General features: G+C 43.4%; 1 protein-coding gene across 1 annotated transcript in view; it reads left to right on the top strand.

Moving 5' to 3' along the window:
- LOC147693383 (protein NSUN7-like) overlaps positions 1 to 12,400 on the top strand; it is a 162,218-nt gene that overhangs the window by 40,271 nt on the left and 109,547 nt on the right. The window contains exon 3 of the mRNA XM_086933716.1: positions 5,887 to 6,020. Within this exon, the coding sequence (XP_086789842.1) occupies positions 5,887 to 6,020 (134 nt within the window). The remainder of the gene's footprint in view (positions 1 to 5,886; positions 6,021 to 12,400) is intronic.

The raw sequence follows: 12,400 nt of genomic DNA, 5'->3' as shown, positions 1-12,400 counted from the left end.
AAAGGGAGCATGAGGGTGGATGAATGTGTGTGAGGATGGACAGGTGAAAGAATGTGTTTGAGGATATATGAATGGGGGAATGAGTAAGAACATGGTTGCCTGTATCTATGAGGTTGCAATGGATAGGAGGTGAATGAATATGAGGACTGATGAATGGTAGTGTGAAGAAACACAAATGAATGAACCAAGGAGTGTGTGGGTGGATGATGGATGGATGAATATGTGAGTGTTGATGAATGATGAGTGGATGAGCGTGCAGGCCGGGTGACTAGCTATAATAAGAGGACAGATAGAGGAATGAATGAGCGGAAGAACGAATGAGTGAGTGTGACAATGTACAGATGTATGGGTGAATGGGCATAAAGATGCATCTATAAGTCTTTGTATTGATTGATGGATGAATGGATGGATCAATGAGTGTAAGGATGAATAAGTCTGTGAGGTTGAACGGATATGAGGAGGTTCTGGTGCAGGGGGAGTCAGGCCAGGTTTAGTGATATATTCGTGAAAAACAAGGACCCCCTGAACCATGAATAGTATGATTCCTAGGACAGGGATACACTGTTTGAGAAAAACAATCCTAGGCAATCTAAAATATCCAACTCAAGTTAGACAATAACATAAAACACAACAGTATGCAATATAAGAACAATAGGGAGGCAATAAGTTCAAAATAAATTCAGATTTTAATAATTAGTTTTGTTAAAAAAATTACCATATTGGAAATTACACAATGCATTACAGTATTGTTCTATCCATATATATTGGTCAAATCTATTTTTGTACAATCAATAAAAACCAAAAATAAAATACATTTCATAAAAAAGTGGCACTAAAGTCTTAATTTTGTCTCAAAATGGATCGAACAATACTGTCATTTCTGTTAGTATTATCCATATTTCTTTTTTGGCCATGTTATTCGTACTTATCCACATTTATTTGAGTGTTTTGAAAATAAATGGAGTTGTAAAATGGTGTATTTCCACATTTATTTAACTGCTAAACTTGCACTCATACTTGAATGACTATCACCTTTTAGGAAATTAAGCAGCCAAATATAATAAAACACTACAGCCACAGGTAAATATTAGCAATATTCTACAAGTGCATGTTTGTTAACAAATGCCTATATTTAAAGGAAATCTCGTGTTCTGGTTTTTAACTCTCTTATGCTCTGTATCTGTTCGGATCTTGGTCTGTAACTCGCCAAAGACAGCATTGAGAGTCACTCACAAGAAACTACATTTTCAGTATTTTTCCTCTGAAAAATAAATACAGATAGGAAACACATAGTTTTTCTTCTGTATTTATCTGTAAATATCAGCAAAAACAGAAACCTAGGAGCCTTAGTTATAGTATATATTGTGGCCATTTTTACTTGCGATTGAGATCTATAACATTCCAAAGTGAATAAAAAACCCCATGCACAGCCATATGTTTTACACCCTGAATATCGAACCCCAAGTATCGGTGGGACAGAATATTGAGGACAAAATTCAGAAAAAAATATTCACAAGTACATAAATCTAGATTTTCTATACCACATATATGTACCTGTGTGGTAGATATATCTTCAAGGTACGTCGATGTGGAGTTAGGAATAGTAAATCTATACTTCTCTTTAGATATTTTGGCCCTTATTTATGAAAGACTTGCGCTGCCGTTGAGTCACTTTTTTGTGACACAGGAGCAGCGTAATCAATGTGCCACACTGCGCTCTATTTACAAAGTGACACATCTAGGCAGATGCGCCACTTTGTAAAGGCCCGCGCTACATTATACCTGCTTGACGTATACTGATTGCGGGGTGGGCAATCCCCTGTAAAAATGGCTTATAGAAGTGGCACAGTAAAATCTACGAGATTTCACTTCACCACTTCTATGACTTGGCTGCATCAAAATCTTAGGGCTGCTTCAAGCAGACGTAAGGATCGATGAAGGGCTTTTCACATGGGACTCACCCGTGGGTTATGACACATTGCTAGAACTGCATCAGTTTTCAGAAACACTCCAGCAATTTATCACTTTGTGTCACCAGCTACATCAGAATTTCTGATGTAGGTGTACATCCTTGCGCCACGGAACACCGTACTGTAAAAATGGCACATTGATGGGGTCATAATGATGGTGCTATGAAAAGTGATGCATCGCTGTTTTTGCCCAGCGATGCGCCACTTTTCATAAACACGGCCCTTTCTTTGTCCTTGTGCCAGGATGTTAGTAGTAGTATAACCCGCAGACCAGTTAGTTGTCTATTGCACTTTTTTGCATATGGTTTGCATTAAGCCCCCTATTATTGACCCTACATTACAACTACAAGGAGAGGTAAAACTCTGCACAGCCAGACCCCGTTCACTACTACAGAAGCAGTAGTGTGCGTTGCTTGGGTGATCCTTGCTTCTTCTGTTGACTGTTCCTCTCTCGCCAGCTCCGCCTGATCCGCGCCAGGCTGGCACTGGATTTATTCAACGCACATACAATGTTGAGGCGCAGCCAGCCTGGGAGTTGCTGCTTGTGTTATCAGATGCACGTGCCTTATCAAGAGGAGAACAGAAGGAATAAATGAGCAGTAGAAAGAGGGCTGCATTGTTGTGTAGAGTTGGCAACCTTTGTTTTCAGCACATAATGTTTCCTCTGTAAAATGCTGATTGTGCATTGATACGCGGAGTAGTTAAACAGGCGTAACTCCAAAGCAACAGGAAACCATGTTGTATTAATAGCATGAGATTGACAATAAGTTTCAAAGACTTATTGAGTTTATAGCTTAAGAGCAGAGCGTAGTAGCACGGTACGTGTCAGAGAAATGGGCAGACTACGTAGGAAATGTAGGGATTCTCTGCCTCGGTTTGTGGACTGTCAAGTCTTGTTTAGTAAATATTAGAACATTGCAATGTTGGCAGCTCCATTGAAAACAATGGAGTGCTCTGGGCTTATAATGGCTGGTATAAGCCAGGAGCTCCAACATTCCAATGATACTTTGTTCACAGCTCTGGCTGTGAACAAAGGCTTCAGGGAGCCTGAGGGGATTCCAATCCCCTCACGCTTCCAAAAGGCTTTATTTTTGTGTTAGAACATTCTATCCTCTAGTGACAGAATGTTCTAATAGCCTTATAGCCCTTCGTAGATGGGCTATACCGCTATTAGAGTCCCTCTCCCTTGTTAAAGGCCCTCGCCTTCGGCTCGGGGCCTTTAACGCTGAAGAGGGCCTTTAATAGCCGGTATAGCCCTCTACGGCGGGCTATAAGGCTATATTAAAGCCCTACAACTCCACAAAACCAACAAAAGATAAAAATCACCTTCATAAAATTTCATCTGACACCAAATCTATTGCTTTCAAAGAGTGAAGAGAGGTCAACATACATTTACTGCCCTGACTTCTTCTAGACTGCATCTCTTACAGTCTGTACAAATTATCTGACATGATCTGGGTCTGACATCACGTCACTCGCTTCATTCTATTCCCCACATACAAGTAAAACAAGGACCGTAATTTGAACCTCAACGCGACAAACATTACAAACACTTCCAAGGAACGGAACGCACTCCCAGGTACCCGTACCATAGACTAGCCGCAACCCTCGGATAGACCAGGGGACATGTTCATCTAAGTGTGCAGGTAAATTAAAACAGCCCACCTTTGCAACTCCAGAACTACGGCTAAGCCAGCGGGGCATATTTACAAGGAAATATCAGAAAGCGAAGCTGCACCAAATTTGGCTGCGCCGTGCTTCACCATTTCCAAAATGCAGCGATGCGCTGTGTTTTCAACAATATAATGCACCCCTGTGTTTTGCGTAGCGCTAAAATTAGCTGCCTAGTTCCAATACAGGCACTCTTGCACCATAGCGCAAAGGTGCCTACGTTGCAGGTGATTATTGTTTGTGTAGGTTGGTGTCCCTTCCTTCACATAAACAATCATTAATGGTGATTTGTTACTTCTATGTGCTTGGAATGCAGCACACATTGTAAAAAGCAAAAACTATGAGAAATAAAAGTATTTCTCCTCGTTGCACCATTCTAATGCCTTCTATTGCCTTGCGTAAGTTTTTTGCGCTGCCTCAGATATCTACATCCTTGTACATCTGGGAAGCGTCAAAATGCAACAGGTGTTGCAGTTTAACTCCCACAGCTACACCCATTGAATGCCCCTTTCACTCAAAGTGAAGCGCCGCCTTGTAAATATGGAGAGCAGCATAGCACCACCAGAACGTCGCTGAAAGTAAAATCTGGCGGCACTATCCCCTTAAAAATATACCCCACATTCCTCATGTTCGCGTTAAAACTATTTTCAATTACACTAGTTTTCAGTACAGGTTTTAACCAATTCCTGAAGGGAAACCCAACAATTTCCTTCAAACCCCAATTAAAAATTGCCAGTGCCACCTTTAGCGGCATCGATGGTGGCTGAGAGCACACAATAAACTGAAATAAACTGTTCAAAGCTTCTCCTCTTCATGCCTCTCACACCCAAGTCTATCCTTGTGGCCCCAAGTGACAAGGGCTGTCTAAGCCCTGGGCAGGCCCTCCAAGTCTTTCAACCAATTGTGTTTAGCTTTGGTGGATCAGATGAGGCAGTGATTGAGGGTCCAAGCCACAGAGTGAACTTACTGGATCTTTTGCTTCATAGCCTTTCCTGGGGGTCTTGAGCTCAGCCCGCAAATTAAAGGCAAACCCTAATGCCGTGAAACTGAGCAAGCGGTCAGACTCTGCTTCCTCACGTGTGGCAACCATGCGTATATTTACAACACCCACAGATGAATAGTTGCAAACTTAATAGCAGATGGCTTTCCAGAGCTCCAGATAATGAGGGGTTTATTTATGAGCCCTTGCGTCACTTTTGCGCCGTCGGTGTGTCACTTTTTGTGACGCTCCAGCAGGGTATAAAATGTGCGATGATGCGTCATATTTACAAAGTGACGCATCTAGGTAGATGTGTCACTTTGTAAACCCCTGCGCCACATTATACCTGTGGCAGGTATAACGTATGCAGGGGGGCGCTTTGATGCAAGTAAACCTCGTAGAGGGGACGCAGTGAAATTTATGAGATTTCACTGCGCCACTTCTAGGACGCAAATGCGTCAATATCTTACGCCAGCCTCATGGCAGGCGTAAGACTGACGCAGGCACATTTGAAATGGGACTTGCCCATTTGAAATGACCCATTGCTGGAGTTGCGTCACTTTTGTGACACACTCCAGCCATGCGTCATTTTGGCGCCTACAGATACGTCAGAAATACTGACGTATCTGTAACTCCTTGCAACATGATGCGTCATTCTGTAAATATGACCATCCAGCATGTCGCAGGGAGGGCGCAATTAAAAGTGATGCGCCACTTTTCATAAATGAGGCCCTCAAAGCTTTCCTGACACACCCCTCCCCCTGGCTGTCTGGGCTCTTTTTATTGGCTACTTCTCCTTTAAATCCTGAATGGCCCACAATGCACTATTTTTAGGCAGAGGAACACATCACGTAACAAGGAAAACACAGTGATGCATCTAGTGGAGAGAAAAACTGTTGCTCACAGCCAGCTGGGAAAGCAAAGCTCCAGGGCTTGTTAGGGTGGCTTCATTCAAAGCCGGTCCGCTCCTGGAAGTTTACTGGGAGTTGCCTGTGAAGCAGAGAATTGAAAATGTGGTCAATGCAACTTGAAGATTTTCTTTAGCCAGGCACACAAGTCTGGCTTCAGTCCTTGTGTCTTCTGTCTGCGAATGACTTTTTATGCTCAGTCTCAGTACGGCATACTTTACTTTAGTCTTTCCCCCAAACCAGTGGCGCGCTCTGTCCATCTCTGCTCTGTGAATCCTCAGATCTAGTTCTTGTGAGCATTCCATTTGCATTAAAGATGGTTCCTGTTGTGCTTTCCTCCCTCTCTCCTCGCCTGCAGCCTGCACACCTGACCTCCCTGGTGCTAGTTCTACTCTACGAGTTCCACAAAAGCAAGTTCACGGCGCTGCCATTTTTGGGCTCCGAAGAGGAAGCGGGGAAGGAGGTGACCGACGCAGCAAAGGCTATCTACAAGTAAGTCCACAGCCTCGGCTGCGACCATGGTGGAGGGCTCCTGGCAGACATGATACACCAGGGGGATATGCATAAGACAGAGCAGAGTGTCTATGGGACAAGTCCCATGAAGGGCTCTAATTCCATCTGTTTCAGCAGCCTCAGTATGTATGTCACAGCTAGGAATGTCAGAACATGTTTATATATTTAACATTTAGTCATGTACATCTGATAATGTCCAAGTATGTATGTGTTAATACACCTTTATATCTTAACATTTCTATATGTCTCAGCTAAATACGCATGTATAACATAGCATGACTCAGTATGTATGCAACAGCTAAAACCCATATATTACATAACATGTCTATGTACATTCAAATATGCATGTTTAGTTTAAGTATGTATGTCCCAGCTAAGAATGAAAGTATATTATAACAAATGTATGTATGTCTTAATAGGCATGTATATTTAAATATGTCTGAGTATGTTTGTCTCAGCTAAGAATGCATATATATCATAACATCTCTACTTCTATATATGTATATCTTAACATATCTCAGTATGCATGTCTTAGCTACATATGCATGTATATCATACTGTGTCTGTGTGTGTATCTAAATATGCATACATATCTTAACATATCTAAATATGTGCATGCATATCGTAACATCTCTGTGCCCAGTTAAATATGCATGTTTTTCTTAAGATGTCTAAGTATCTATGTCTCAGCTATGTGTGAATGTATATGGTACCATGTCTAAGTGTGCATGTTTAAATATGCGGCAATATTTTAACATGTCTAAGTATGTATGTCTACATCTACGTCTCAGCTAAGTACATCTCACCAAGTGTAAGTATGTGTATTTCAAATATGTATGTCTCAACTGTGTATGTGTGCCTCAGCATCTCTAAGTCTGTGTCTGAATATGTATGTGCCTCAGCACCCCCACATATGTACCAATCAGCTACGTATGCATGTAAAACATGTCTAAGTATGTCTAAAGGGACATGCCTCAGCTATGTATGTATGCCCCAGCATATCTAAATATGGCTGAATCAGATCTCTGTGAGTCTCATACTGTCTTTGTTCGTGGTTTATACATTTGTGCCGCAAATGAATGGAACATAATTATGCAAAATGGCATTACGGCATAAATTCGTACATTTTGCATAACAAGTATGAATAGAATTTACACTGGCGTAATTTAAATTTTGCCCCGGCCTAATCCCATCCTGATTAGTTATGCTTCCCCTAATCACCCTACAGAAACTTAATGTAGTATATCTCAGCATATCTAAAGTATTAATCTCGGCTAATACTATACATCTCAACTAAATATGCATGCTGCATCATGGCTAAGTATGTATGCCAAAATGTGTACCGCTCATGTGAGTATAGGTGTCTCAGGAGGTATAAACAACTAATGGGAGATGCTCAGTCAATTCTTAAGGAACAGAAAAATGCTGAATGCTGCTGAAATGTAGGGACCCAATTCAAATGGTTTGCCCACCACCTGACTAGAATAAAGAGTCCATCGGCCCACCCTTATTGGCGGAGATTCGTCATCTGGAGCTCAAGGAGAACTAGATCTAGGACCACAGCCCTGAGCCACCTTGCCCTGCTGGGTACCTGTTCTCATGCTCCTAAAGGCTCTTGCCAAGGTGGATGTTCAAACCATGTGAACTCGAGTGAAGTGCAGTGCTCAAGTGTGTGAAAAGTTAAAAATGGCTATTTGGACAAAAAATATGTTTATTAAAGATTGTCCAAGTGTCATATTTAAAATAACCTGATAGTATGAGAAATATTGACTATCTCCTGGCTATGGCTAATGCGGTCGACATGTTTCAGCCGTACTGGTCAACTGACCCGGCTTTCTTCAGGACCTAGATGCTAAGTAATATAGGCTACTGCAGGAAAAAACTCACAACTAGTGCATGAAAAACTGTGTAAACATAAAATAGAACAAGGATATTTAGGTAAATCTGTGGCACTTGCCACCCTACCAGACACGCAGTGTACGTGCTTGCAGGTAAGAGCTACCTCTTCTTTCCTGAAATTAAAGAAATACAAGGGTCAAACTATTGAAGGGATTTTAACACATCGCAGCATCAGCAATTATAGTTCGGTAGTGAAGTTTATGCACTACTCATTATACAACCCAAATCGTGGTTTCGTGCAAGTGCAAATATCATCGTTTTCTAGAGAAACTATTCTTCACTTACCCAGCTTTATGTGGGAGGAAAACCTCACCTCACCCGGCTGACTGCTCGGAGAAGGAAGCCCGCTCTGTTTACATGTAAAGTGAGACAAAGAAGTTGCATGTTGAAACTACTCTGTTTGTATACTTTACATCAACGTTAAACATTATCAAAAACCTATAATCAAAAACCAAGTAACACTCAGCTCCTGATAGCATAAACATGCAGGAAGACTAGTATAATCTCGGTCACACTCCCAGTTTCCAAGAGAGCCTCCAGAATTGTGCAGTTCTAATGTATCTTGGAGGAACCTTGGTCTATATCTGACCTAGCAGTTCGCTAAAAATATATTTAAAAAGTGAGCAAAAACGTCTAGGTAAAGTATAAGCCACTAGAAGTATAATGCAGACACCCTCCCCTCCCTGCAAGGTCATTGGAAAAGCCAACTACTAAGGGAAAGCAAAGGGAAGGAGCAATACTCAAAAGTTAAGGAAAAAGACCTCTCTCCTCCCTACCTGTCCGTCGGTGCTCCAAACACGTACACTGCGTGTCTGGTAGGGTGGCAAGTGCCACAGATTTACCTAAATATCCTTATTCTATTTTAAGTTTGACCAGTACGGCGAAACATGTCGACCGCATTAGCCATAGCCAGGAGATAGTCAATATTGACTATCAGGTTATTTTAAATATGACACTTGGACAATCTTTAATAAACATATTTTTTGTCCAAATAGCCATTTTTAACTTTTCACACACTTGAGCACTGCACTTCACTCGAGTTCACATGGTTTGAACATCCACCTTGGCAAGAGCCTTTAGGAGCATGAGAACAGGTACCCAGCAGGGCAAGGTGGCTCAGGGCTGTGGTCCTAGATCTAGTTCTCCTTGAGCTCCAGATGACGAATCTCCGCCAATAAGGGTGGGCCGATGGACTCTTTATTCTAGTCAGGTGGTGGGCAAACCATTTGAATTGGGTCCCTGCATTTCAGCAGCATTCAGGATTTTTCTGTTCCTTAAGAATTGACTGAGCATCTCCCATTAGTTGTTTAGACTGTGATTGGGGAGCAGAGGTGTTTCTGTCATTAATCAATTCCCCTGAGACCCTTATTTACATTGTATTTTTGTCTCAGGAGGTATGTCTAAATATGTATGTTGCAGCTTGTCACGTTGTATATGTCTAAGTATGCACGTTTCTGCTAAGTATGCAGGCCTCCGCATGCCTCTGTATAACTACATAATAACTTGTGTTGTATGAAACACTGCATACTGCACCTCTGCTCTTTCTAAGCGCTGTGAATTACAGATGTTTGTCAGTACCCACAAAAAGTGCACAGTTTACGGAACTATGGAAGCATCAAAGGCAGGGTATCTCTTGCTGGGGTTCAGGCATGACTCCCAGCTCACCGCCCTCTTGCCAGCCGCAAACATTAAATTACCTGAGCCATCCTGCCATATATCTCAGCACATCAAAGTATCTATGTATGTCCCAGGTGAGCATGTATGTCTCAGTACCGCTAAGAATGTACTCCTCTGCTAAATCATGTCTGTATGCTCTAATAGGATGAACTTTAGTTCTTGGCAGAATCTGCAGTGCTTAATGTGTAAAATAAATCATTTAGGGCCATATGTATCATCAACCTTATTTGCGATTCTCAAATAGCGAGGCCCATATGAATGAATGTGAAGGTATTCTCTATTTGCGATTCGCAATTTGAGAATCGCAAACTGAGAATAATTTCAAGAGTGCAGGGGTGTACAAAGGACACCCTGTTGCACCCCTGAAATATGCATGGGTGCACATGTGGCACACATACATGCCCTAAGGGCATGTGTGTGTGCCACATGGCACTTTGAAAAATGCAAAAATGTGCATTTTTCAGAGAAATCACAAATTACCACCAAGCTGAATTTGGTGGTAATTTGCGATTCCTTAAGACAAAATTGCACTTTTTTTGTGCTTCTTACATTGCATTTAAGGAATCGCAAAATTTGCGATTCCTTAAATTCAACTGCAAAAAAAAAGGAATTGCAAATTTTACGATTCCTTATTTTGCATGCAGGTTTGTGTGATACATTCCATTTAACGAAAATGCATTCGCAAACGCCGAAATTCTGCGAATTTCGGCGTTTGCGAACGCATTTGGGCTTGATACATATGGACTAAAAATACTATGAGTGTAGGTGCCCAAAATGTTCCTAAAAAGCCCACCGCCCAGTGGCTGTGTCAGTACAACCCGCTTCCACCTCAGGTACCGCCTTCTTCCAGCAATGTCGGACCCTTCCATTTGTGCAGTAACTTTTCCTCAAAATGCACTAAGGTCAGGGTCGCTGGATGTTTGCGATTTTGTAGATGCAGCATTTTCGGCGTTTCTGGGTTTGTCACGTTTGCCACATAATCCATCCTGGTCTTTATAATCTTCAGATTTCAACAAAAATTGTTTCTTGTTCAAAAGGATCAAAAGTTCCTAAAAACTCAGCAGTGTATGTTGCAGTGCAGTGGAAGGCCCTTGGTAAGCGTTGACTGGTCACCTTTCTCTTGCTTATAGCAGTGTTTGTGGGTTAAACCGAAACTAAGGAGGAACTTTGCTGAGCCAGTAATAAGATGTGTAAAAATGGCAAAATAATGAATTAAAACTATCACAAAGTATGCCACATTAACCCACATAATTGACCTTTTCTTGCTACATAATGTAATCAACCCTGCTGCTTAATTTGGTCCTCCCCTGCCGCATAATTCCAGTGGCCCTAACTAAGGTGAGCCCAGAATATGCATGCGAAGGTCACCCAAACATCTATCCGACTACCTTTGTAGACATGTCTGAGAGCATCACACAGAAATGCATCCAGCCCTGACATGTGCACAGAATTGTAGCTAAGAGATGCTCTACACAGCACCACAGATGAGCAACCCCTTCACCAAGGTTTCCAGGTCTTTGCCAGAAGTATGGAACCAGGTTTCCGCAAATTTGCACCAGGTCTTTCAACGTGGATGCATGAAACTGTTGTTAAATATACAACAGAGAGCCTCCGACCGTGTAACCGGTTTACTTCATAGGAGGCCCCTCCTCTCCTCAGGAAACATTCATCAGACTATTTACAAAGCTGCAACAGATTCCCCTCACACATGCCTCAGGCTGCCTCGCTGGGTCGCTCTCTGTGAGTGTCTCAGGCCGCCTCACTGTCCTGCACTACGAGTGCCTCAGGCCGCCTCACTGGTCCCTCACTACGAATGCTTCAGGCTGTCCTCGCTGGTCCTTTACTACGAGTGCCTCAGGCCGCCTCACTAGTCCATCAATACGAGTGCCTCAGGCCCTCCTCGCTGGTCCGCTACTACAAGTGCCTCAGGCCGCCTCACTGGTCCCTCACTACAAGTGCCTCAGGCTGCCTCACTGGTCCATCACTACAAGTGCCTCAGTCTGCCTCATTGGTCCTTCACTACGAGTGCCTCAGGCTGCCTCGCTTGTCCCTCACTACAAGTGCCTCAGGCCCTCCTCGCTGGTCCTTTACTACGAGTGCCTCAGGCTGCCTCACTGGTCCCTCACTGCGTGTGCCTCAGGCTGCCTCACTGGTCCCTCACTGCGTGTGCCTCAGTCTGCCTCATTGGTCCTTCACTACGAGTGCCTCTAACTGCCTCACTGGTCCTTCACTACGAGTGCCTCAGGCTGCTTCACTGGTCCTTTACTACAAGTGCCTCAGGCCCTCCTCGCTGGTCCTTTACTACAAGTGCCTCAAGCCGTCCTCGCTGGTCCTTCACTACGACTGCCTCAGGCCCTCCTCGCTGGTCCTTTACTACTAGTGCCTCAGGCCCTCCTCACTGGTCCTTTACTACAAGTGCCTCAGGCCCTCTTCACTGGTCCTTTACTACAAGTGCCTCAGGCCCTCTTCACTGGTCCTTTACTACAAGTGCCTCAGGCCCTCCTCGCTGGTCCTTTGCTACAAGTGCCTCAGGCCCTCCTCGCTGGTCCTTTACTACAAGTGCCTCAGGCCCTCCTCACTGGTCCTTTACTACGAGTGCCTCAGGCCCTCCTCGCTGGTCCTTTACTACAAGTGCCTCAAGCCGTCCTCACTGGTCCTTTACTACGAGTGCCTCAGGCTGACTCACTGGTCCTTTACTACAAGTGCCTCAGGCCCTCCTCGCTGGTCCTTTACTACAAGTGCCCCAGGCTCTCCTCGCTGGTCCTTTATTACAAGTGCCTCAG

The sequence above is a fragment of the Lissotriton vulgaris genome, chromosome 8, assembly GCF_964263255.1.
Source record: "Lissotriton vulgaris chromosome 8, aLisVul1.2, whole genome shotgun sequence".
NCBI lineage: Eukaryota > Metazoa > Chordata > Amphibia > Caudata > Salamandridae > Lissotriton > Lissotriton vulgaris.
This window is presented reverse-complemented; position numbering and strand designations above follow the sequence as displayed.